We start from the raw sequence: 22,895 nt of genomic DNA on the forward strand, positions 1-22,895 counted from the left end.
AGCCAATACTTGTCCGATTCCCACCGGCTCCATTCCACCAAATACCGAAGTTGCGCCGCCTGAAAGTACTTCCGGAGGTCCGGGATCCCGAGACCCCCCGCCTCCGGGGCAAGCATGGAGAGGACCCGCTTCATCCGAGGCTTACGACCCTGCCACACAAAGCGGGAGATGTCTGCCTGCGTCTGCCGTATCCAACCTACAGGAGGCTGGAGAGGTAGAGCGCGAAAAAGATACAGGATCTGAGGCAGTATCGTCATCTTCACCGCTGCGATACGGCCCAGCCACGAGAGCAGGCCTTTGTTCCATCGGCCGAGTTCCTCTTTGACCTTTTTGCCCAGAGAGGAATAGTTAGCGGCGACCATTGCAGGCAGGGAGGGAGCAAGCAGAATTCCCAGGTAAGGCACCGTGGAGGAGGACCACTGCAGAGGAAAAAGACGCTGGAGGTCCCGCCTGGTGTCGACCGAGAGCGACACGTCCTGGGCAGCCGACTTAGTCATATTCATTTTAAAGCCCGCCACGCGGGCAAAGGAGGTCAGTTCCTGGACGCAGGCAGGGAGCGACCGTTTGGGGTCATCCAGGGTCAGCAAGACATCGTCCGCATATAAGCTGACAGTATGCGTGTATTGCCCCATCTTCACCCCAATAGCGTCCTTGTTATCGCGAATCCTCTGGGCAAACGGCTCCATATAGAGGGCAAACAGGAGCGGCGAAAGGGGGCAACCCTGCCTCGTGCCGCGTTCAATGGCAAAGCTGCTGGAGCTGTGTCCGTTGACACGCACAGATGCCGACGGTCTCCTATAACAATTGAAGACCATAGTGCGGAACTTCTCGCCGATCCCCAGTTTCCCAAGGACCAGCTCGAGGTACGGCCAATGAACCCTATCAAAGGCCTTCTCCGCGTCGACCGATAGCAGCATCCGCTCCCCCGGGACGCGTGAGGCCTTTTCTAGCACGTGCGTCACCCTCTTGGTGTTGTCGACCGTCTGCCTACCGGGTACAAAACCGGCCTGGTCCGCCTCCACCAAACCTGGTAGGTGTAGACCCAGCCTGGCCGCCAAGATCCCCGTGTAAAGCTTGAGGTCCACATTTAGAAGCGAGATGGTCCGGTACGAGCCGCATAGAGTCCGGTCCTTTCCCGGTTTCGGGATAACCGACACAGTCGCCGAGAGAAGGTCCGGCGGGATAGCTCCCGGTTCGGAGAAGGAATTGAATAAGCGAGCCAGGAGAGGCGCGACAGTGGGACAGAAGGTCTTGTAAAACAAGGCCGTATAGCCATCCGGACCCGGGGCCTTACCGTGCTTTAGCCGAGCAATAGCGGAGATGACTTCCTCCACGTGAATATCCCTCTCCAGGTGGTCCGCCTGGGCGGAATCCAGGGTCGGGAGGGTTACGGAGTCTAGATAGGCCTCAGCCTCTCCCGGTGGGGAGGGCTCTGCAGCGTACAGCGCCTCGTAAAAGGCACGAAAGGAATCCGCCACCTCCGCGTCACCGGAAACCGGGACCCCATCTACTCCCACCAGCTCTTGTACTACGTTGCGTTGCTGCGCAGCCCTGAGCCGGTGGGCCAGGAGCTTGCCGCATCTATCTCCGCCGGTGTAAAAGGCATGCTTCAAGCGTAACGCCGCATACTCCGCCCGGTCCAGGTCCAACGCAGAAAGAAGTTTCCGCGCCGCCTTCAGCTGCCTCCAAACACGAGGAGCCCCCGTCCGGCGGTGAACCTGTTCAAGTTCCCTGACCTGCGCCGTTAGTTCCTCCCTCTTGCGTTGGCGCTCCTTGTTCTCCGCCGAGGAAATGGAGATAAACTCCCCCCTGATGACTGCTTTCAAAGCCGCCCACTGCGTTGCCAGGGACGTATCGGAGTTGTCATTGTGGGTCAGGTACTCCCGGATGACCTCCTCTACTCGTTTCACCACCGTTTTCTTATGGAGAAGCGTGTCCCGAAGCCGCCACATCCCTCTGGAGGGGGGGGCCGCCGGCCAAGCAAAGACTCCGGAAACCGGTGCATGATCGGACAGGGACAAGACCCCGATGTCCGCCGCCGTGGCGACCGAGCGAAGCGGGCCGCTCACCAAGAGATAATCCAACCGCGAATAAGTGCGGTGTGCGTGGGAAAAATATGAATAGTCCCTATCGGTGGGATGCATGGTGTGCCAGAGGTCATGTAGATCCATCTCTGCAATTTTGTCTTGCACCGCCCTAGAAAGCTCCCCCGTCTGCGGAAAACGCTGGGCAGACCTGTCCAGGGTGGAGTCGAAGACCATGTTCAGGTCTCCCCCCAAGATGATATGGCGATCGGGCGAGGCAGTAACGTCCACCAACACAGAGTCCAGGAAACGATCCTGGTGGTCATTCGGGCTGTAAACGGAACCAACCGTAAAGGCAACACCTCCCAGGCGCATGCGATACACTAGAAGCCTCCCCTTCTGCTCGGCATGTTTATATAACACCTCACCCCTGAAGGAGCTGGCTAGAAGAATGGCTACCCCCGCAGTCTTAGTCGCAGCCGAGGAAAAGAGTTGCGTGGGGAGCTTGGCAGAGCGCAACCTATGGCAGTCTTTAGAGAGTAAATGGGTCTCCTGCAGGAGGCAAATATCCGCCTGCGACCCCTCTAGCAGGGAAAGGATCGCCCTACGCTTTACAGGGTTATTCAGACCCTTAACATTAAGGGTCACTACTTTCAGGGGCGGCATCGCTCACAGGGAAGCAAAGCGCTATGCAGCAAGCGAGGGACCAGCGGGAGGGGCGCGCGGGGCAGAGGAGCAGGGAAAGCCAGAGTCGGCTTCGCGTATGTTCGGACAGTATCGGACGGGACCCTCCCAACACCAAACCAGTTCGTAAACCCCCCCAAAAACAACCCATGGCAACCAGCCAAAACCAAAAACAAGAAAAAGCACCCCATTGTCTCAGTCTAGCCCCAGAGGGCGAGTCTGCAGAAAACAGTCAAATGGACGTCCAGCCACACACCTCCAACCGCTCCCCTCCAACCCCCAGCCCAGCCCAGCATCATAGAAGCTAAGAATCTCTCCCCCCGGAGTAAAGTTAAGCCGTCTGGGCCACGCCATTAGATTCAGGCAAGTTCCTGGCCGCAGTCCTCAGGGCCTCCGCCATATCCGCCCTGATGGTAGGGGAGTCAGGACGACTCGCTGTCGCCGGCGATTGGCGCCTCCTCGATCTCCGTCGGCCCCGTCGCTCGGGGCGCCTCCATGCGGGTGTAGCTCCGTCTTCCTCCGTAGCTGTGAGTCCCAGCACCCCACAGACATCCTGCAGGGAGCGCAGCTGGTGTAGCACCCCATTCCATCGAAAGATAAGACGGAAGGGGTGACCCCAGGAGTAGGCCGTCTCATGCTCCCGCAGGAAGTCCGTGGCGATGCGGAAAGACCGCCGCTTCTGCAGTGTGATGGCGGACAGGTCTTGATAGAGCGCCACGGGTCGGTCTCGGAAGGACAGTGGCTGCTTCCTGCGGGCCTCCGTCATAATGCGCTCTTTTAGGGGGAAATCCGGCAGGAATGCCAGGATATCAGGCGGGGGCGCCGATGATTGGCGCTGGCGGCCCACCCTGTGTGCTCTGTCGATGCGGATCGGAAAGTCCGCTCCTTCGTCCAAGATGTCGCGGAACAGGTCCTGCAGATAGGCCACTAGGTCCGCACCCTCATCAGCGGACGGAACGCCTCGCACCCGGATGTTATTCCGCCTGGATCTGTTCTCGAGGTCCTCCGAGTGGGCCTGGAGCTCGACACACTGCTCCCGTAGGCGGAGGACGTCCTGCTGGAGGTGGACTATCTCTTCGTCGCGACGCTGGGCCGCCGTTTCCACAGTGTCAACCCGCTCGCCCAGGCCTTCGACCTCTCTACGCACCTCACGGACCTCTCCGGCCACCTCGGTCTTGAGAGTCTGGAATTCCTCCTTGAGGGAGCTGAATAGGTCCTCCATGAAGGACCTCGTAACTGGAGGTTCGCCTCCGGCGGCGTCCGTTGAGGCCCGGGAGGACCCCGGGGACGGCTGCGTCCTGTCGCGCAGTTGCTGGGCCCTGCCGAGCATTTCCGGCAAAGTGCGATCTCCCCGTGCCGCGCCTCGCCTCCCAGTCATCTTGGCCTCCGCGTTGGATGAGGCCTAAAGCCAGCCGCTGTGGATGTGCTCAGCTGGCCGCGGGCCCCAGATGTGAAGTCCTCACCAAGGACGAGGACAGTGCGCCATAGGCGACAAAATGGCGGCTCGGGTCAGGGCGAGACGGCCATCAGGCCAATCAGGGCGGTCAGCAATGTTCAAAACGGAGGCTTCCAGCCGTGTGCTCCCAGGAAGAACAGCGGATGCGTAGGCGCCAGGAGGAACCAAAGCGCCCGTATGGCAAAGGCGCGGGCGAGGGCCACCAGTTCCAGTTCCACAAAGACAAGATGGCGGGAGGGCGGAACCCAGAAGGGCAGCCTAGGCCAGCAAGGCTATGGGCGACCCTCAAACCGCAAAGGGTCGGGAAAATGCGGAACCAATGTCTCCCATTAACACCGGCTAGTACGCCCGGTCCGGGCACCGTTCAGACTCCGCCGACCTTCGCTTCCAGGCTCGGGGTCCGCAAGGCGTCACACATCGACACCCATGGCAGGGGGGTAGCTCGCCGCCGCAGGGCTGGGGTCTGTCGTCCAGCGATGGTGCTTGCCACAAGGGCGCCGGCCAAGAAGTCTCCGCACTCCGCGGAGTCCGTCTAGTCCGCTCCCTCAGGGTCTCCAGCTTTCAGCACTCGGCCCAGCCGAGGCGCGCGGACAGCGCCGCAGTACGCTCCGCCTCCAGGTCCTTCTCCTCGGGGCGACCCAGGCTCCACTCCCCGGAGCGATCGTTAAGCAGACTTTTCTGGGACTTCCCCCGGGGCAACAGAACCCAAAGTGGGATCAAAATGTGCCCCAGGAACTCCGGCACAGTTCTCTCGCCCGCAGTGCAGCCGCGGGGGGAGAGAAGCGCAGGAATCGGGGCTCGAGCTGAGCCGGGCCGGAGGAGCTACGGGAGGAAGCGTCCGCTCACCCCGCCATCTTGGCCACGCCCCCAGCAGTAAATTTTTAAAACTGCTTGTGGGCTCTGGCTTCATGGATGGTTGAGAACTACCTAAGACTCAATGGGAATAAAACGGAGGTCCTAATCTTTGGAGACAAGATGAATATCTGGTCGGAGGCTTTAACTGTCTCTACCTATTTTGGGATGATACGGATACTCAGGAAGATCTTCCGTTTTCTCTCCCTACCCTCACGGAAATAGGCACTGGTCTCCCGTAATTCCACTCAGTTTCAGCTACCATCAGAAGCCTGCACTGGCTCCCGTTGGGGAGGAGAGTTGTGTTCAAAGCCCTATGCCTGGTCCACAAAGCCGTCCACAATAGGGGGTTATAAGGCATCAATAAAATGTTTCAAAGATACCTTCCCGGCAAGGATTTGAGATCTGCAAGCAAGAGCAGTGGAACAGTTCCCAGGATTTGGAAAGCCAGGTGGGGGGGGGGGTTTCGCTGATCGGGGCTAATCTGTGGAATTCCCTTCCTTCCCCAATTTCCACTCTGGAAACTCACTCCTTATTTCGTAAGGCCTCGAAGATCTGGCTTTTCACCTGTCCTAACCTGTAAGCCCTGCAACCCATGGACATCTCTGACTCTGATCTCTCTCCGCAGCGCCTTGATGCCCCTGGGCTAAGTTTGCGCTCTACAAAATTTATATTCATCATTCATTCATTCACCCACTACATCATGGGGAGTGACTCAACCTACTTCTGCCATTGGCTAACTTCAGTGTGACTAACGGCATCATCCAAACACAGTTTTATTTTTAACAAAATTCATTGTTTTCATATAACAAAATACAAAATACATTAACTGCCAGGATTAAGTACATCCTGAACCAGAAAATGATCTATGAAATGTGGAAGTACAGAGCAACACACATCCAGGACACAGCACGTCAGAAACAGGCAGTGATGTATGTGAAAAAGTGGAGAGTAAAAACAAGTTAAGGATGTGCACATCTTTCAAACCTGTGCAGCCTGACTACATAACATATTAAAACATGCCTTTTCACCCCTACAGTTAACGACTAACAACCAACAACACCCAACACACCCTTCTTTAGTTACCCTTTACCAAGCTGCCATATATGGAATTCAGTATTCCCCTGTCAAGTTGAGCTCACTACTGAAACTCCTAATCACACCCAAAGCTTCCCCTGCCAGGTCAATTACTTCCACCCTCTGAATCCTCCAACAATCATGGGTGCTCGCAGATGTATCTGAGTCAACGTCTGAAGATAATATGTTATCTACTAAATGTTCCCATGCTCTAGCCTTCTACATTTTTTTTTGCAGAGTTTTATATAGCGCGAACTTGACCAGAATCGGGTATCAGAGCACCAGTTACGTTACATGAGGACACACCTTCATTTTTGTTAGGCACGGGGAGATTAAGAGATTTGCCCACAATCACAGGAGGTTTAGCGTCATTACCGAGACTCAAACCCAGTTCCCAAGGTCCGAGGTCGAGCGCCCCTAATCGTTAGGCCAACTCCTCCAAATTGTTTCCCACCCTCTCTTCAATTCACAAAACAATACAACACTCACTAGTCGTGCCCATTTAACCAGCTCATCTTGCCATTTAAACAGTTGTGGTCCCCAGCAGATTTCCAATGCACTGTCAATTCACGTTTTGCAAGTATCAATGCCAAATCAAGAAATCTAGTAGTGGTTTTTCGTTTTTTAGGGCATAGGTGACCCCCAAGGAGGCAGGCCAGTAGTGTACAAGGGATCAGCCGTTATATGATACGATATCGTTAACACAGCCCACAGCCTCCTCCCAGTACCCCGCTAAAGAGAGGCAGGACTATATTTTGCTCCAAGCTCAACACATCTTAGACATGCTGCAATAGCAGCTGCATCGAACCTATTGATCCTACCAGTTGCAAGGTAAACTCTATGCAGATAATAAAAATTAATTAATTTGAATCTGGTATTACAAAAGAGAGTGGATATGTGTGCTAGGATCTTCTCCCAGTCCATATCAGTAATCTGTAGCCCCTAAATCCATCTCCTATTTCCCTTTTAAATCTGTGATGGTAGGTAGAATGTTTGCACATATGGCTTGATATTAGTATGTGATCACTTTTACACGACCCGTCATTGTTCAGAGCAGTTGACAGACTTTATGTGCTGCAGGTTCCAAGTCTCCATTTCCCCAGTGATTCCTTACTGTGACTACCATTGCCCAGTGCAACAAGAATTGACCAACAGGAATGCCGAATTCCTCCAAAATGTCTTCAAATAACCACAATTCTCCTTCTTGACATAGAGTTCCTAGATGATTTAGACCACACACAAAGTTGTTCCCCAAAGTGCCAGGGACTACTGTGGCAATTTGTGTTCCAAACAGAAAGGTTCTTCACCTTCACAGCACATTTAAAGATTGTAAAACAACAACACAGAGTTGCAGAAGCTGAATTTCATAACTTTGCATCACACATAAGAATCCTGAAAACATAAACATTTCACCCATATGCAAAAGGAAAACTTAGCAGCTCAGAACTAGGAAGACTTAACAGATAAATAAAGACAATGGAAATAACAAGAAGAACAGTACCTGAAAGATAATGGCCTTGTATGTGCAACTCATATAAAGCATTCAAAAGGCCAACATAACATGAAGTAAAGGCAACAAACAATATCTGGATCAGGACTGGTCCATTGTCAATCACATAATTTCCAAAAAGTAACAGTCATTTGCTAGTGTTTCTTCTCCAAATAGGTGACAGAAAGAAAGTCTAAAAATAGGAGTTTTTTATCATAATGAACAACCGAAATTATGGAAGCACTGCTTTCTAGTGCAAATATGTCTTGATGTTGCGCTAAACCTTGATCAGCATCAACTCCTTGATCAGCTTTGGTTTTTTTCAGAAACCTAAGGGGAAAAAGAAATGAAAGTTGTGGTTAGCACACATACTGTTCTGTTTGGCCAAAGAGGCATTCTTAGGACATATCTACAGATTTCCTCCATGAACACTTTTAATTTAGTCTCACTTCCCACTTACCCAACTTTTCAATGCTTATGGAGTAGAATGATAGGCACAGGCCTACCTAAAGTGGGCACCATTTAAGGCCTACCTCATTAAGGCTACACTGTAGTCCTATATTGATAGGTGTACATCGAAAAGGTGGGGGTATATGTACAATGAGAATGTTGGAGAGGAATATGACATGTTACATCACATCTGATACAACGCATGCCATTACAACGCGGTCATTACAACAACTTGCTGTAAGGGGCGCTGGATGTTGGAATAGTATAATTTACCATTCCAACTCCAGTCTGTGCAACAATAGGGAAGGTGTTGGATTTTAAATCCAACATCTTCTGCTACCTACAGCAAGTTGTTGTAACGACTTGCGTTGTAATGGTTTGCGACGTAACAACGCGGTCATTGTAACGACCGCGTTATATTGGCATGCGCTATATCGCATGTAATGCAAACAATGTCTCCCTTCGGAGAGCTGAGCTGTGGCAAATTTGGCAGCGCCACGCTCTGACATTTCCAAAACACAGGGATGCAATGTATTTACAACAATACGCCACACCCCTGTGTTTACCCTAGCGCTGGCGATAAAATTAGCTGCCTAGCTCCAAAGCAGGCCCCCCTGCACCATAGTGCAAGGGACGCCGGCCTTGCAGAGAATGATTGTTTATGTGCAGAAAGGTAAACAATAAAAGTATTTCAGTTGTGCCATTCTAACGCCGGCTCCTGCATGGCATTAGTTTTTGTGCTGCTACAGATTTACAGATCCTTGTAAATCTGGAGCAGCATCAAAAAACGATGAGTGTTGTGGTAGATCACCCACAGCAACAATCACCGCACGCCCCTTTCACTCAGATACCTGTGTGAAAGGGTGTCATATTTACAAAGTGGTGTTAAACCACAAAAAGTTGATTAATGGCACTTTGTAAATATGGAGAAGGGCATTGTGCCACCGGAACGTCGGCAAGTTAAGTTCCTATGGCACAATGCCCTTGTAAATGTGCCCCTTGGTTATTTGGGCAAGTCTTTACTGACTTAACTTCTTAAATCATTATATAATTAGTGCTCATATTCCCTTGAGTTGCTTTCAAGGCTGCTATTTAGCACCATGAAACTGTAGGTGAGTGTGCGCTTTATCAAGTTTTGTTGACTTAACATAACAACATAAACTCAGACATCATGAGCAGCAGGGACATTTACTTTTGTTAGTTCTAGACATTCACCACAATTACAATTCTAGGGCTGAGTTTTACTTTGCTCGTAGAAATCACTTTGCTGATCTTCACCAGTGAGTCTTGACTGTCAGTAATCATGATACATGGTCTAGCACTTCCACGGTGTAGGCAATGAGTTCTTGAAACAGGAATTTGAAGATCTAGGGCCCGATGTAGGATCCCTAATACCGGTCGGAAACGGCCGATTTCGGCCGTTTCCGACCGGTATTAGGGTTTTCTAATGTAGGAGCATGCTTTACAGAGTCGGTATTTTACCGAATCTGTATTTACAGATTCGGTAAAATTACCGAATCGGTAAATACAGAGTCGGTAAAAATACCGATTCTGTAAAAGCACATGTAGGTAGCACATCTTTCAGTGCCGCAGGCCTTTCAGATTCGGTATTTTACCACACAATCCTATTGGGTGGTAAAATACCGAATTCAGCTGTGCATGCACATCTGTGCATGCACACCTGTGCAATGTGACACACAGACATGCCCTTAGGGCATGTCTGTGTGCCACATTGCCACATGTGCCACATTGTGCCACATTGCACACAAGCCTGTACTTGGGGTGCTAGAGGGTGTCAAAGTGACACCCCCTGCACCCTTGCAGGATTCGGTATTTACCGATTCTGTAAATACAGAATCGGTATTTTCCATTGATTCCTATGGGCTTCAAAGCCATAGGAATCAATGGGAAATTCCAATTCTGTATTTACCGAATCGGTAAATACCGAATTTTACAGATTCGGTAATTCAGATTTTAAAATTACCTAAATCTGCCCCCTTCCCATTTACAGACTCTTAAATACCGAATCGGTAAAATTCGGTATTTAAGAGTCTGTAAATGGGAATTACCTACATCTAGCCCTAAGGGTCTGATTCACAAAGGTAAATTTAGACTTGAAGTCTAAGTTTAGATCTGAAGTCTAACTTTAGCCCTGAACTATAAACTTAGTCTTCAGGTCTAAACTTAGTCTTCAGGTCAAAACGGAGTCTTTAGGTCCAAACTTAGACTTCTGGTCTAATGTTAGACTTAAGGTCTAAGTTTTCCTCTGTGAGTCGGGCCCTCTGACAATAAAAGCAATCGCTCCAGTGCTCCATTGGTGGATGTTTGCAGATGGTTGCAAGAGGTCCGTTCCCTCAATCAGCTTATTTCCCATCTTTGATGTTTTTCATCGCTCTTATTGTCCTTTCTTTCCTAGTAGTACCCTCAGGTGTGGGAGATGCCTGGCTCCCTTTTTAAAAAGAATAATATATGTCTTTCCTTGTAGCTCTGCAGAAGAGCAGGGAGTTGCCTGGCTCCCCTCCATTTTTAAATAGTACTTGATTTTATCTTTATTCATTTTTTTGTTGTCTTCGTTATTTTAGCCCATTTTTTCTTTACTAGTAGCACTGTGCAGGAGAGGAAGTTCTCCTGATGTGCATGGGGTTGCTAGGTCCCGGTTAGTGTTTACATTTCCTGCCCCTTCCTTCTCAGATTGGCTGGACAACTCCATCGCCTCTCCTGAGGCAGCCGACTTTATTATGGCTGACACTCCACTGGTGAGCAAAAGGCAAGCTTGTCTACCCCCATACCGGGCCTGGGGCCAGAACCCAGCCTGTTTGAACCCCCCAAAAATTCACTATTCCACCCTTGAACTCAGAAATGTAGCTCCAGCACCAATGTGGGACTGTGTAAATTCTATGCAGGTATCCCACTCCAAAAGCCACTCTTGTGACTTTACCCTAAAGCGAAACATAAATGGTCAGGAGAATCGAAGTCTGACTTTTCTTAGACACTTTTGTTGTCTTTACATAAATTGTCGCTTTTTAGCTAATTATAAACAAGAAATGTTCAATATTTTGAGCGACATCCACCCATACACCTTATTCCTTAGGGAGACCTGACTTTCTGAAGATTTGGCGCCTAATATCTTCGTTGCATTGCTGAATGGCTTTGTGATAGTTAGACGCGATCCCCCTTCCCAACATGGTGGAGGCTTTGCAATGATTTTTAAACTCACCTTTAAGTGCACCTTAAATGAGGTGGACACAGACGAATGTGAGGCAGATCACTTTTCGCTAACTCATCCTTTCCCCTATCTAAACCTTCCCTCTGCGCATTCAAGGACCAGTCTGTTCTTTCTAGAAAATGGGCTACGGTCAACTTAGACACCTTTACAACTTCACTAGCTGCTTCTACTCCTAATATAGTAAAGGACTTAGACATAGATCCAGTGGCCAACAATTTAGACCTATGGCGGACCTCGACCTTAGAAAGTATAGCACCCCTGGCCCCCAAACGTAATCCTATAAGGCTTCCCTCTGCATCTTGGTACAAAGAGAACTTAGAACATGACTGTAGAATAGACTATAGTCTAACCAGCGACTCACGCTATAAACTTGTGATAATCAGTACCACAAGCTCATCAGAAACTCTCGTAGAGAGTATTATGGTCAGAAAATTAGCTCTGCGGTTAAACTATCTAAACAATTCTTGTCCATACTTAAGTCATTATCCACTCTCGAACGCATGTCTACTACTGTCACTCCTTCCATGGAAATTGCAATAACTTAGCCATCCTCCCTCTCCTCGAAAGTGGCCAAGATTTATGACACCTTTCCCATCGAAGCCCAGAGGGCAGGTTCCCCACCAGTCATGGCCATCCTTGGCAGACTGGTCAGTCTCGCCATCCCCTCTCTCGATGAAATACATACTCCCTGCCAGCAAATCAAGTCAGGATGCCCTCTGGACCCAGCCCCACCCAAATTTCTTTGCTCAGGTTCAGCAGCTCTTCTTCCTCATCTTAATAAACTGATTACCAGGTTGAGTAACTTAGGTCTAGTCCCCAAGAAATAGAGACCCACTCTGGTACTTCCCATACGTACAAAATCTATCTAGATCTGTCTATCCTGGAAAACCTCAGACCTATATCTCTTTTGCCATCCTCTGAAAAAATCTTCAAAAAACATAATAATCTGTTAATTTATGTCAGAGCACAGACAAAGGTCAGACCTTGGCCCTGATACTGCTTGACCGGTGCGTGGCTTTCAACACTGTCTCCCATGGCCTCTTAGTGCAGAGGCTAGGAGAGTGCTGGGTTGGTGGCAGTTCCCTGAAATGGTTTTCTTCCTTTCTTCGGGACCGAACCTTCCAGGTTACACAAAAGCCTTGTGTATCTAAGATTACTATTTTGCCCCAGTGAGTCCCGCAGGGCTTGATTCACAGACGACCCTGTTTAATATATACCTCTGCCCCTTGGCAGAGATTATTGACAGATACAAGGTGCAATTGGTACCGTAAGCTGACGACACTCAACCAATTGTCACACTCCCTCAGTCTGAAGGTGCTTAAATTTTGCATGTCAGAGGTCACCACTTAGATGGCCGACAGCTGTCTAAAATTAAATGCTAAAATAACCCAAATCTTGATAGTGGGTAGAACCCCCTCAATCTGGACTTCGACCTAGTGGCCATCTCCCGGAACACAACCTCAAAGTGAAAAACCTAAGAATGTGGTTTGATTCCAAACTCACCTTTGAAAACCAGATCAGAAGTATTGCTGGGAAATGTTTGGCATTCCTAAAACACTTAGGAAAATCCTGGCTTTGCGCCCGCTGGAATCAAGGAAGACCATTGTTCATGCCCTAGTAGTCTCGCATCTTGATTACGCAAGCAAGGTCCCAACCATCTCCGATCCTTGATCCAACTGTATGCTCCTTCTTGTGTTTTTAGATCTTCTACAGCTAAGCTAGCTTGCGTGCCTTGGGCAAAGAGAGTCAGATTAGGGGCATGCTCTTTTTCCTTTTTAGCTTTGAAAATCTGGAACTATCTACCACCTTATCTGAGGGCAGAACCCTCTGAGAAAACCTTCAGCCGCAAACTGAAAACTTGGTTATTCTGCTCCTCTTAACCTTGTCTTCCTCTATGCCCCCAACGCCCTTCTGCTTACTGATTAGCATTCTTGCCTCCGTAGGTCCTTGGTCTTTGCACGGGGACACAACGTTCTGGTGTAACAAGCTGCTTTAGCAATCACTTATTATTATTATTATTATTATTATTATTATTATTATTATTATTATTATTATTATTATTATATCCATACTTTGACTGAGAGAGAAAGACAGACAAGGATAAAGGGAGGTGGAAAACAATGACAGTGGGAGAATGCAGACATGCAAGATACCTGCAAGAGTGGTATAAAGGGAAAGGAAGTATTAGGGGATAGAAGAACCAAGCATGAGGTGAATTCAAGAAAAGGTGGCCTAGGTATTCGTCAATTCCAGGATTCTACATACATTTAAGTTAGTGATGTCCTTTGAGCAGGATGGGGGGGGGGTTTATTAAAATATGGAAGCTGTTGATGGTTGTGTTGGGTAGGCAGTAGCATGGGCAGATTCGGCTTGTGGATGATTTTCCAAGGTTAAAAACACAATGACTGGCTGAAGATAGCAGCCAATTACAAGAACGATATAAAAAAGAGGAATTGTAATAATGACAATGAGCACTCAGGTGTCCCTATTAGTGTCCTAATTCTATGCAACAACGCCTTAATGATCGCTTAGCACTTAGCACGCTGGAACTTGAAAAATGCCAACTGCACTTGGCACAGAAGAGGCATGGATGTTCATTAAGATTTGGTTGGACCACAGAGGATTTAATGTGTAACCATTTGGAATGTTGTCATGGCCACTATGTGAGGGCATTACTTGTTATTCCTCCTCTCAAGGAACTAGCAGGGATGGTCAAACTACATTTTTATGGAAAGGTGGGGCCGCTGCCAGTGAAGTGGGGGTTCTTAAGCACCAGTGTGATGAAAGTAATGCATATTTACCATGGTGTAACCCCTGTAAAGAGTCAGATGGGTAGGCAGCTGCCATGTGTATATTCAAGTTTCTATCTTACCGTTTGTCTCTCTATCAATCTCGATCATTGTAGCACATGAATTTTGTAAAATTGATTGATCATTTGCGTGTGTCTTGATGCAGAGTGCTGGAACATGCTATAGATGAACAGCGATGAACCATTCTAATATTCAAATGGCAGGTCGCAGTGTGTTTCTGTTCTCTCAGTCAGGATTGTACACTCTCTAGTAAGCACACACTTGACATAGTCAGCATAGCCATGCAACATGGTTTTACCACTGTGTTGTTTTTATTAGTTTTATTGTGTTTTTGTGTATTTTATATTATTTTAATTCCACTTGTACTGTATTTATTTTTTTAGACTTTGCTGTACTTACTGAAGTGCTGTGTGCTCATAATTCTGGGTTGACATTCACAGCTTTATTTGCAACTATGAGAATTGAGTTGTACTGAACATAGACTCAGCCCTACTCCGCCTCCTCTGAGCTAGGCTTGACTACTTGTCCATGGTTACCCAAAGAGTCATGGAGACTCTGGAAATCAACTTTCTATCTCAGACTCAGTATCTAGAGTTCTAGTAAGCAGTGAACACAAGCACCCCAAACTTTTATTGTGCTTAGTTGTTGGGCTTTCATTTGTGCATTTTCGAGTATAACTAGCAAGTTCAAGAATCTCAGAATGTGATTACTGTAGGACAGGCTATTGGTTTTGCACTTAACATTGGCTAATTGGCATATATGTGGATCCATGCTTCACTGCTTACCTAACTTATCATAGGGGTAAGTAGAGGCAACCATATGCACTTTAAGTACAAATTAGGTTATAAGCAGTGGTGGTTTGAGAGGTACTGTCTAGGTACACTGACAGATTACTAACATTATACCTAAATGATGCATTTCAGAATTGCACTTCCATGCCTTCATCCATAACCTAACTTCAGTTCCTTCTCAGTACATGGGCAACATGATCAGAACCTGGTCCCTGAAAGTTACCTCTTAAAGGTTCAGGCCTGCAGAACGTCTTATTGTGTCAAGGGACAATATGTTGCCAATAAAGTTGTTTATTTGTCTATTGTGTCGAGGACAGAGCTCGGCTTTGGTTAAAAGTGACCACTGGTTGGGAGCAACCGAGACCAATTTTCAATGCCTGCTTACAGACGCAATGTACAACCATAACAACAGTATAATAGTGTGTAGCATGGCGTACCTCTTTACACATGTCGGAGATCATGAGAAGACGTAAAAATAGTTTTTTCAGGGAGGGGGAGCATGGTAGTCAATTAAGTGAGCATACCTGAATGTGATAGGTAAACTGTCTGTTCAAATGCACAAAAGCCAGGCTATGGTGGCCCTAGGGCCTAACAGAATTGGGCCAGGGTGGAATTGGAGGAATATACCATTTCCACATAATCTTGAATTCGGAACTCAGAATTAATCTGCAGTGGTTTGGTTTCTAAACAGTGTGGGAAGAGGGAGATAGCCCTCTAACTTTAAAACCACTGCAGTGGTTTTTAAATATGGAGGGACTGCTCAATCGTACCACCCTGTTTACGAAAATACTGCAGTGCTACTATGCAGAGTATAAAAGTGCACCGAGGGGTAGGAACTGCAGTGATTTCTAAACAGGGAAGGGGAAAAGGGAGTGGTCCCTCTATGTTTGAAAACCACTGCAGATTAAAGTTTACTCTCCAGTGGTTTTTAAACATAGAGGGACTGCTCCCTTTCCCCCCCAATGTTTAGAAAGTATGTAAATGAGCCGAGGGGTGCAGTTTGTAAATGTAGAGGGACTGATCGCCTCTTCCTGCCACAAGCAGGCCCTCTATGTTTAGAAACCACAGTTACCACTTTGCGTCCTTACATACCTGCTGTTCCTAGGAACAATGCATCCTTGTACCCATTTTAGAATGCAAGGATGCATTTTGCTCCAACAAAATAGCAACAAATGTTCAGTCCGCCACATTGCAGAATTCTGCCGAATCTGTCAGAATTTTATAATTACAGGCAATCAAACTCACTGAAATCCACCCAACCCTAAACATAAGGAAGAGCCACAGGCAGAACTAGAAACCATTTTACCACTATGCTTTTATGCAATGCAGTGCAACAAAGAGATTCACTGGGCAGTGATGCGTGGAAGGGCGAGAGCTGTACTGTGCATATTTGCAATGATATGGCGCAGTCAGCTCTCTTATTGTGCAGGCGCACTTGGCGCTACTGACTGCTAGTGCAGGCACCCTTACACCATGGCACATGGGTGCCTAAGATATGGGGAGAATTGTTTGAAGCAATGCCTTCCTGCACAAAACCAATTTTCAGAGGTGTATTTCTCTTTCTAATTGTGCTGCAAAATGCATGAAAGAGTAAATAACAAGGAAAAATAAGATTTTTCAAATTCAATGCGTGGATACAAATGAACGCCCATGCGCCAACCATGGTACGCCTACCACAACGAAATGTAACCCAACGCAGTGCAAGCCGCTGCGCTATATTTCTTTACAAAGTCACACAAGGCAGCCTGATTAATAACTTTTATGGACTTTTTGTAATGTGGTCGGAGTCACCCAATGATTGAAAGCACTTCAGATGGCTTCTGGTGTATTCTGAAACAACACCATTCTTATTGTTTTTCTCTGCCTGCTGTGATGTTGATAGCTCTGTTAGTTTGCTACCTACCTTGTCATCCCTTGACTCAAACAGAATATTCACAAATGCCATAATGCAAAGAACTCTGAAAGTATTATGTGCACTTTGAAGTTGTTGGAGAATGAGTTGCATTGCTTAAGGTCACCGGGTACGAAGATGGTGAGGATTAATAATAATAATAATAATACTGTAATTTATTAAGCGCGACAGCTACCCCCAGCACAGGGGTGTCCCGGCGCTGAAAATTACACTAGGTGAAGGGCAATGAAGGGGAGTGAACTGTGTGGAGAAGTGTGGCTCAAGTGGTTGGAGCGGCAGACCCTGATGCAGAGGTCTGGCCCGGACCAGGGTTCAATTCCTCGCCTCGGTGGGTCTTGGGCTCAAATTTCCCCGGACCTGGCAATTCTCGCCTCGGTGCCTATTCCAATCATGGAGTCCCACTCTGTAACTCTGGGCAATAGCTTGCTTAATCTCCACAACGGCCCCTCGCAGCGGGATGCCTGGCTTTCACCTTGGGGATGCCCAGTAATGGGTTATCTCACAGGGGAAATACCAGGACGGGTTCCCTAAGCAAGCGCTGGGACGCTGTCGGGCAGCCATGCGCTCTACAAATCAAATTTCATTTCTTTCATTTCATTTCATTTCAGTGTTTAGATCTGCAGTATTGCTCTCTTGGATTCTACCTGCCATGGAAAAGGAGCAGTTCCTGGTGCAGATCCAGTTGCGCTTTGACGTGCAATCCAATATTCCGTATTTGTCATTATTTAAGTAGGCACAATGTAGGCTGGGAACATCCTGGGCCAAGGGCAGTCTGTGGAGGAAGTACAGGAGAAAAAGACCGATGAATCGGATGTGCTTGAGGATTTGAAACAAAAATTGCCTCATTACTTAATCAGTTTTATCTATACGGGGTTGGATTCCGTAAAGAATCCCTTGAGATTGATTGTATACATATTAGAAAGGAAAATCTCTCACTGGCCATGAATTGAAAAAAAGGATTGATTTTGGGGACACACAGAGTTTATTCAATGTATTCCTGTGCACAACTTTCACCTTCATAAATCACAAATAGTTAACAGCAATTACGAGACTTTACAAAAACAAGAAAATACAGGAAAAAACATGCTGTCACATATAAACGATAACCAATTATTCAAATCCTCGATTCAGATGTCTTGAAGCTAATTTATGAAGCACTTTTGTGTATTAGAACATAAAGAATGCAGTTCATTTACTCCAAATGTGAGGGCAGATAGCCTTTAGTTTAGATGGGTGCAAAGTCTAAATATCGAGTTTTTTATTTCGACCTACAAAAATATCGAGTTGGAAATATCGAAGGGACAGAATATCGACATCAAGAATATCGGTGACCAGAATATCGACCTGAAGGTAAGAAATATTGTTTTTGTTAATATCGAAATCAGTAATATCGTTTTCAAAAATATCGTTGTGAATAATATCGATGTTTATTTTGGTGTTAGGTATATTTGTATGTATTTTATATGTATGTGTCCTATATTGTTTGTTAAGTATTGTATAATATTTTTAAATATATGTATTACATTTTTAGAAGCTACTGATTTTTTTAAAGGCAATTTTTGCGTTTTAGTTCCGTAGCGGGTTATGAGTTTATAGGGGAATAGGGTGGGAAGTAATTTAATTATTATAAAGTAATCATTCATTTTTATTTTGTGGTATTGATAATTATGTATTGTTAAATAATTATTAATTGGTAATTAATTGTAATTAATTAATTGATAATTATATAATTTTTGTGGGAACTAATTTATTTGAATACAGTAAATATTAATTGTTATTTATTAGTATTGACAATTAGTTTATTGTTAATTATTAATTGGTAATTAATTTTTATTCATTGATTAATTGATAATTAGTGGTTCGTGGGTTTATAGGGGAATAGGGTGGTAAGTAAATAATTATGATAACATAATTATTAATTTATATTTATTTGTATTGATAAATAATTTATTGTTAATTAAATATAATTTGGAAATTAATTGTTATTAATTGATTAATTTATAATAATAATTGTGTTCATTTATTTTAGGAGTGATTTGTGAGCTAATAGGGGAATAGGGTGATATGTAATTTAATTATAATAAAGTAAATAATACATTTTATTTATTGGTATTGATAAATAATTTATTGTTAATGATTAATTGGTAATACTTTTTTAGTAATTGATTAAGTGATTATTATACTAATTGTGTTAATTTATTTTAGGAGTGGGTTGTGCGTTTTTTAGGGGAATAGTGTGGTAAGTAATTTAATTTTAATAAAGTAATTATTAATTTTAATTTCTTGGTATTCATAAATATTTTATTTTTCGTTACTAATTGGTTATGTAATTAAAAAAAAAAATAATAAGCATGTTAAATGCAACCCTTCGCTATCCTACACTTTCCCTACAGTTAGACTCTCTGGAGTTGATATAGTAATTTTACCCCTATGCTATCCAACACTTTGCCTACTGTTGCACTCTCTGGAGTTGGAATAGTAATTTTTACCCCTACGCTATTCAACACTTTCCCTACTGTTGCACCCTCTGGAGTGGAAATAGTAATTTTTACCCCTACACTATCCAACACTTTCCCTACTGTTGCACTCTCTGGTGTGGGGATAGTAATTTTAATCCCTACGCTATCCAACACTCACTACTGTTGCACTCTCTCAAGTTGGAATGGTAATTTGTACCCCTACGCTATCCAATATTTACTGTTTTAGTAAATATAGTGTATAATTTCTTTTAAAAATACATTTTTAATTTGTCATATTTTTTATATTTTTATTTATAATAATATTGTATGTCTATATATGTATTTATAATTTATAAAATGTTTTTTAACAATGTATAAGTTATTACAATAATTGTTTATAAATAATATTAAGTATATATTATATTTTATATGCATATGTTTAATTTATTTTAACATTATATGTATTAGTTAGATAGAAAGAACTCCTGAGGCGGAAAGCCGGGAGCAACAAGTTTCATTTAAAATTTGTATTTCTTTTTGTGATTTTAACTGTTTTCACCTACCCTCGCTAGCACTTCCCCTGCACAGCCGATCTAAACGCTGTCGCGGGCCGCCATTCCTGGTGACATCATCACTGTGGGGAAGCCTTGTCCGGCTACGCCCCCTTGACAATTAGGCCACACCCCCTCCGCCTATTTAGCGCGCCAAAACCCTAGCGCTGACAGATAGAAAGAACTCCTGAGGCGGAAAGCCGGGAGCAACGAGTTTCATTTAAAATTTGCATTTCTTTTTGTGATTTTAACTGTTTTCACCTACCCTCGCTAGCACTTCCCCTGCACAGCCGATCTAAACGCTGTCGCGGGCCGCCATTAGGCCACGCCCCCTCCGCCTATTTAGCGCGCCAAAACCCAAGCGCTGACAGATAGAAAGAACTCCTGAGGCGGAAAGCCGGGAGCAACGAGTTTCATTTAAAATTTGTATTTCTTTTTGTGATTTTAACTGTTTTCACCTACCCTCGCTAGCACTTCCCCTGCACAGCCGATCTAAACGCTGTCGCGGGCCGCCATTCCTGGTGACATCATCACTGTGGGGAAGCCTTGTCAGGCCATGCCCCCTCGACAATTAGGCCACGCCCCCTCCGCCTATTTAGCGCGCCAAAACCCGAGCGCTGACATATAGAAAGAACTCCTGAGGCGGAAAGCCGGGAGCAACGAGTTTCATTTAAAATTTGTATTTCTTTTTGTGATTTTAACTGTTTTCACCTACCCTCGCTAGCACTTCCCCTGCACAGCCGATCTAAACGCTGTCGCGGGCCGCCATTCCTGGTGACATCATCACTGTGGGGAAGCCTGGGCAGGCCACGCCCCCTCGACAATTAGGCCACGCCCCTCCGCCTATTTAGCGCACCAAAACCCGAGCGCTGACAGATAGAAAGAACTCTTGAGGCGGAAAGCCGGGAGCAACGAGTTTCATTTAAAATTTGTATTTCTTTTTGTGATTTTAACTGTTTTCACCTACCCTCGCTAGCACTTCCCCTGCACAGCCGATCTAAACGCTGTCGCGGGCCGCCATTCCTGGTGACATCATCACTGTGGGGAAGCCTTGTCAGGCCACGCCCCCTCGACAATTAGGCCACGCCCCCTCCGCCTATTTAGCGCGCCAAAACCCGAGCGCTGACAGATAGAAAGAACTCCTGAGGCGGAAAGCCGGGAGCAACGAGTTTCATTTAAAATTTGCATTTCTTTTTGTGATTTTAACTGTTTTCACCTACCCTCGCTAGCACTTCCCCTGCACAGCCGATCTAAACGCTGTCGCGGGCCGCCATTCCTGGTGACATCATCACTGTGGGGAAGCCTGGTCAGGCCACGCCCCCTCGACAATTAGGCCACGCCCCCTCCGCCTATTTAGCGCGCCAAAACCCGAGCGCTGACAGATAGAAAGAACTCCTGAGGCGGAAAGCCGGGAGCAACGAGTTTCATTTAAAATTTGTATTTCTTTTTGTGATTTTAACTGTTTTCACCTACCCTCGCTAGCACTTCCCCTGCACAGCCGATCTAAACGCTGTCGCGGGCCGCCTTTCCTGGTGACATCATCACTGTGGGGAAGCCTGGTCAGGCCACGCCCCCTCGTCAATTAGGCCACACCCCCTTCTCCATCTTCCTACTTATATCATGGGCCTTCCACATCCGCGCAGCGGGCGCGCCAAAGGCATGCCCGTCTGCGCCCGTCCACGCCAGGACGGGCCATAGGGCACGCCATGCTGACCATCTCATCAGATACTCCCCCCAAGCACTCAGAGATTTACAGAGTTCTACCACACTACCATCTTCTATAGCCTTGCAGCACATTTTTGCTGCTGGTATCTCGCGTCTTGACCAATCCCGTGTCGGCGGATGTCCATCTTCAACCACGTCGACTAGGAACTCCACATCCATTAGGGTATCATACCTGAACACTCGCTCGCTAATAAAACATTCTGAGGATATTTTCATTCTGCTCTCCAGCTCCAATCCTGATATTCTCCTACTCACGGAGACGTGGCTTACTTCAGAATCTTTACCGGATATTTTGGCGGCTCTCCCCCCTGACTAGTACATTCTCCACGCTGACCGACCTGGCGATCGGCCCGGTGGTGGGGTAGCGGCCATCATATCCAAACGCCTTAATTCCATTTCCTCCTATTCTCTCCCCCTCCCCGAGGTGGAGAATCTCCTCATTAGTGTGCAAACGAATACTGGCCCTCTTACCGTCCTCCTATTATATCGGCCCCCACACCCTATGCCATCCTTTTCCTCCACTATGAATGATCAATTGTCTTCTCTCCTCACATTTCACTCCCGCTTCGCTATCTTTGGGGACCTAAACTACTGGTTTGGCGACACCAATGCTGGTCCTCATGCCACCGAGCTGTTTGAGACTCTGAGAGATTTGTACCTCGTCCAACAGGTCTCTCAACCCACCCATATCAAGGGACACATTTTGGACCAGATTTGGACCTGCAATCTGGCACTGTCCCCACCAGACATATCTCCATGCGCCTGGTCTGATCACTACTTAGTGGATACCATCATCACAGTTGACGGCCAGACTCCTGACCCTCTGATGGCTGGTGGCTCTTCCCGTAAATGGAGCTCATACGACTCCCAGGGCTTCCTCACCGCCCTGGCCGACTCATGCCCATTCATCCATGATCCTAACGACATCGACGGACTAGAACGAGATACTGCCTCCTGGCTAGAGTCGGCTAGCGACCGATTTGCCCCCCTAGTCAAATTCCCCTGTACTAGACATCGGAACTCTCACAGGTGGTTCTCTGACGATCTTAAAGCCCGGAAATTAAAAACACGCCAGTTAGAACGCATCTGGAGACATAACTATTCAGACTCAGCCAAACAATCCTATCTGGCCGCACGTAAAGATTTCAAAACAGCTATCTGTTCTGCCAAAATGGAACACTTCGCCAATAGGATCTCCCAGGCAACTGATAAATCTAAGGAGGTATTCAGAGTTCTGAATGAGTTAACCACAGATGACAGAACCCTTCCCACCCAGACCCCCACTCAGGAGGCCTGTGATACTCTGAACTCCTTTTTCGTAGACAAAATCTCAAAAATCAAAAAATCGATCCCTCCACTCCCCCAACCGCCACTACCGGATAATTCCTC

At 46.6% G+C, this 22,895-nt stretch overlaps 1 protein-coding gene across 2 annotated transcripts in view; it reads right to left on the bottom strand.

The window, feature by feature from the left end:
- Positions 1 to 5,775: 5,775 nt before the first annotated feature.
- Positions 5,776 to 22,895, bottom strand: part of LOC147700725 (uncharacterized) — a 59,348-nt gene continuing 42,228 nt past the window's right edge. Inside the window, exons 4-5 of one of the 2 annotated variants that reach the window (XM_086929734.1) lie at positions 17,416 to 17,543; positions 5,776 to 7,912 (exon numbers count right to left, since the gene is read on the bottom strand). In XM_086929734.1, the coding sequence (XP_086785860.1) occupies positions 17,493 to 17,543 (51 nt within the window). In that variant the 3' untranslated portion in view covers positions 5,776 to 7,912; positions 17,416 to 17,492. Of the gene's footprint in view, positions 7,913 to 17,415; positions 17,544 to 22,895 lie in introns of those variants that run through there. The other variant, XM_086929733.1, reaches the window with a different exon arrangement.

The sequence above is a fragment of the Lissotriton vulgaris genome, chromosome 7 (genome assembly GCF_964263255.1).
Source record: "Lissotriton vulgaris chromosome 7, aLisVul1.2, whole genome shotgun sequence".
NCBI classification, from domain to species: domain Eukaryota; kingdom Metazoa; phylum Chordata; class Amphibia; order Caudata; family Salamandridae; genus Lissotriton; species Lissotriton vulgaris.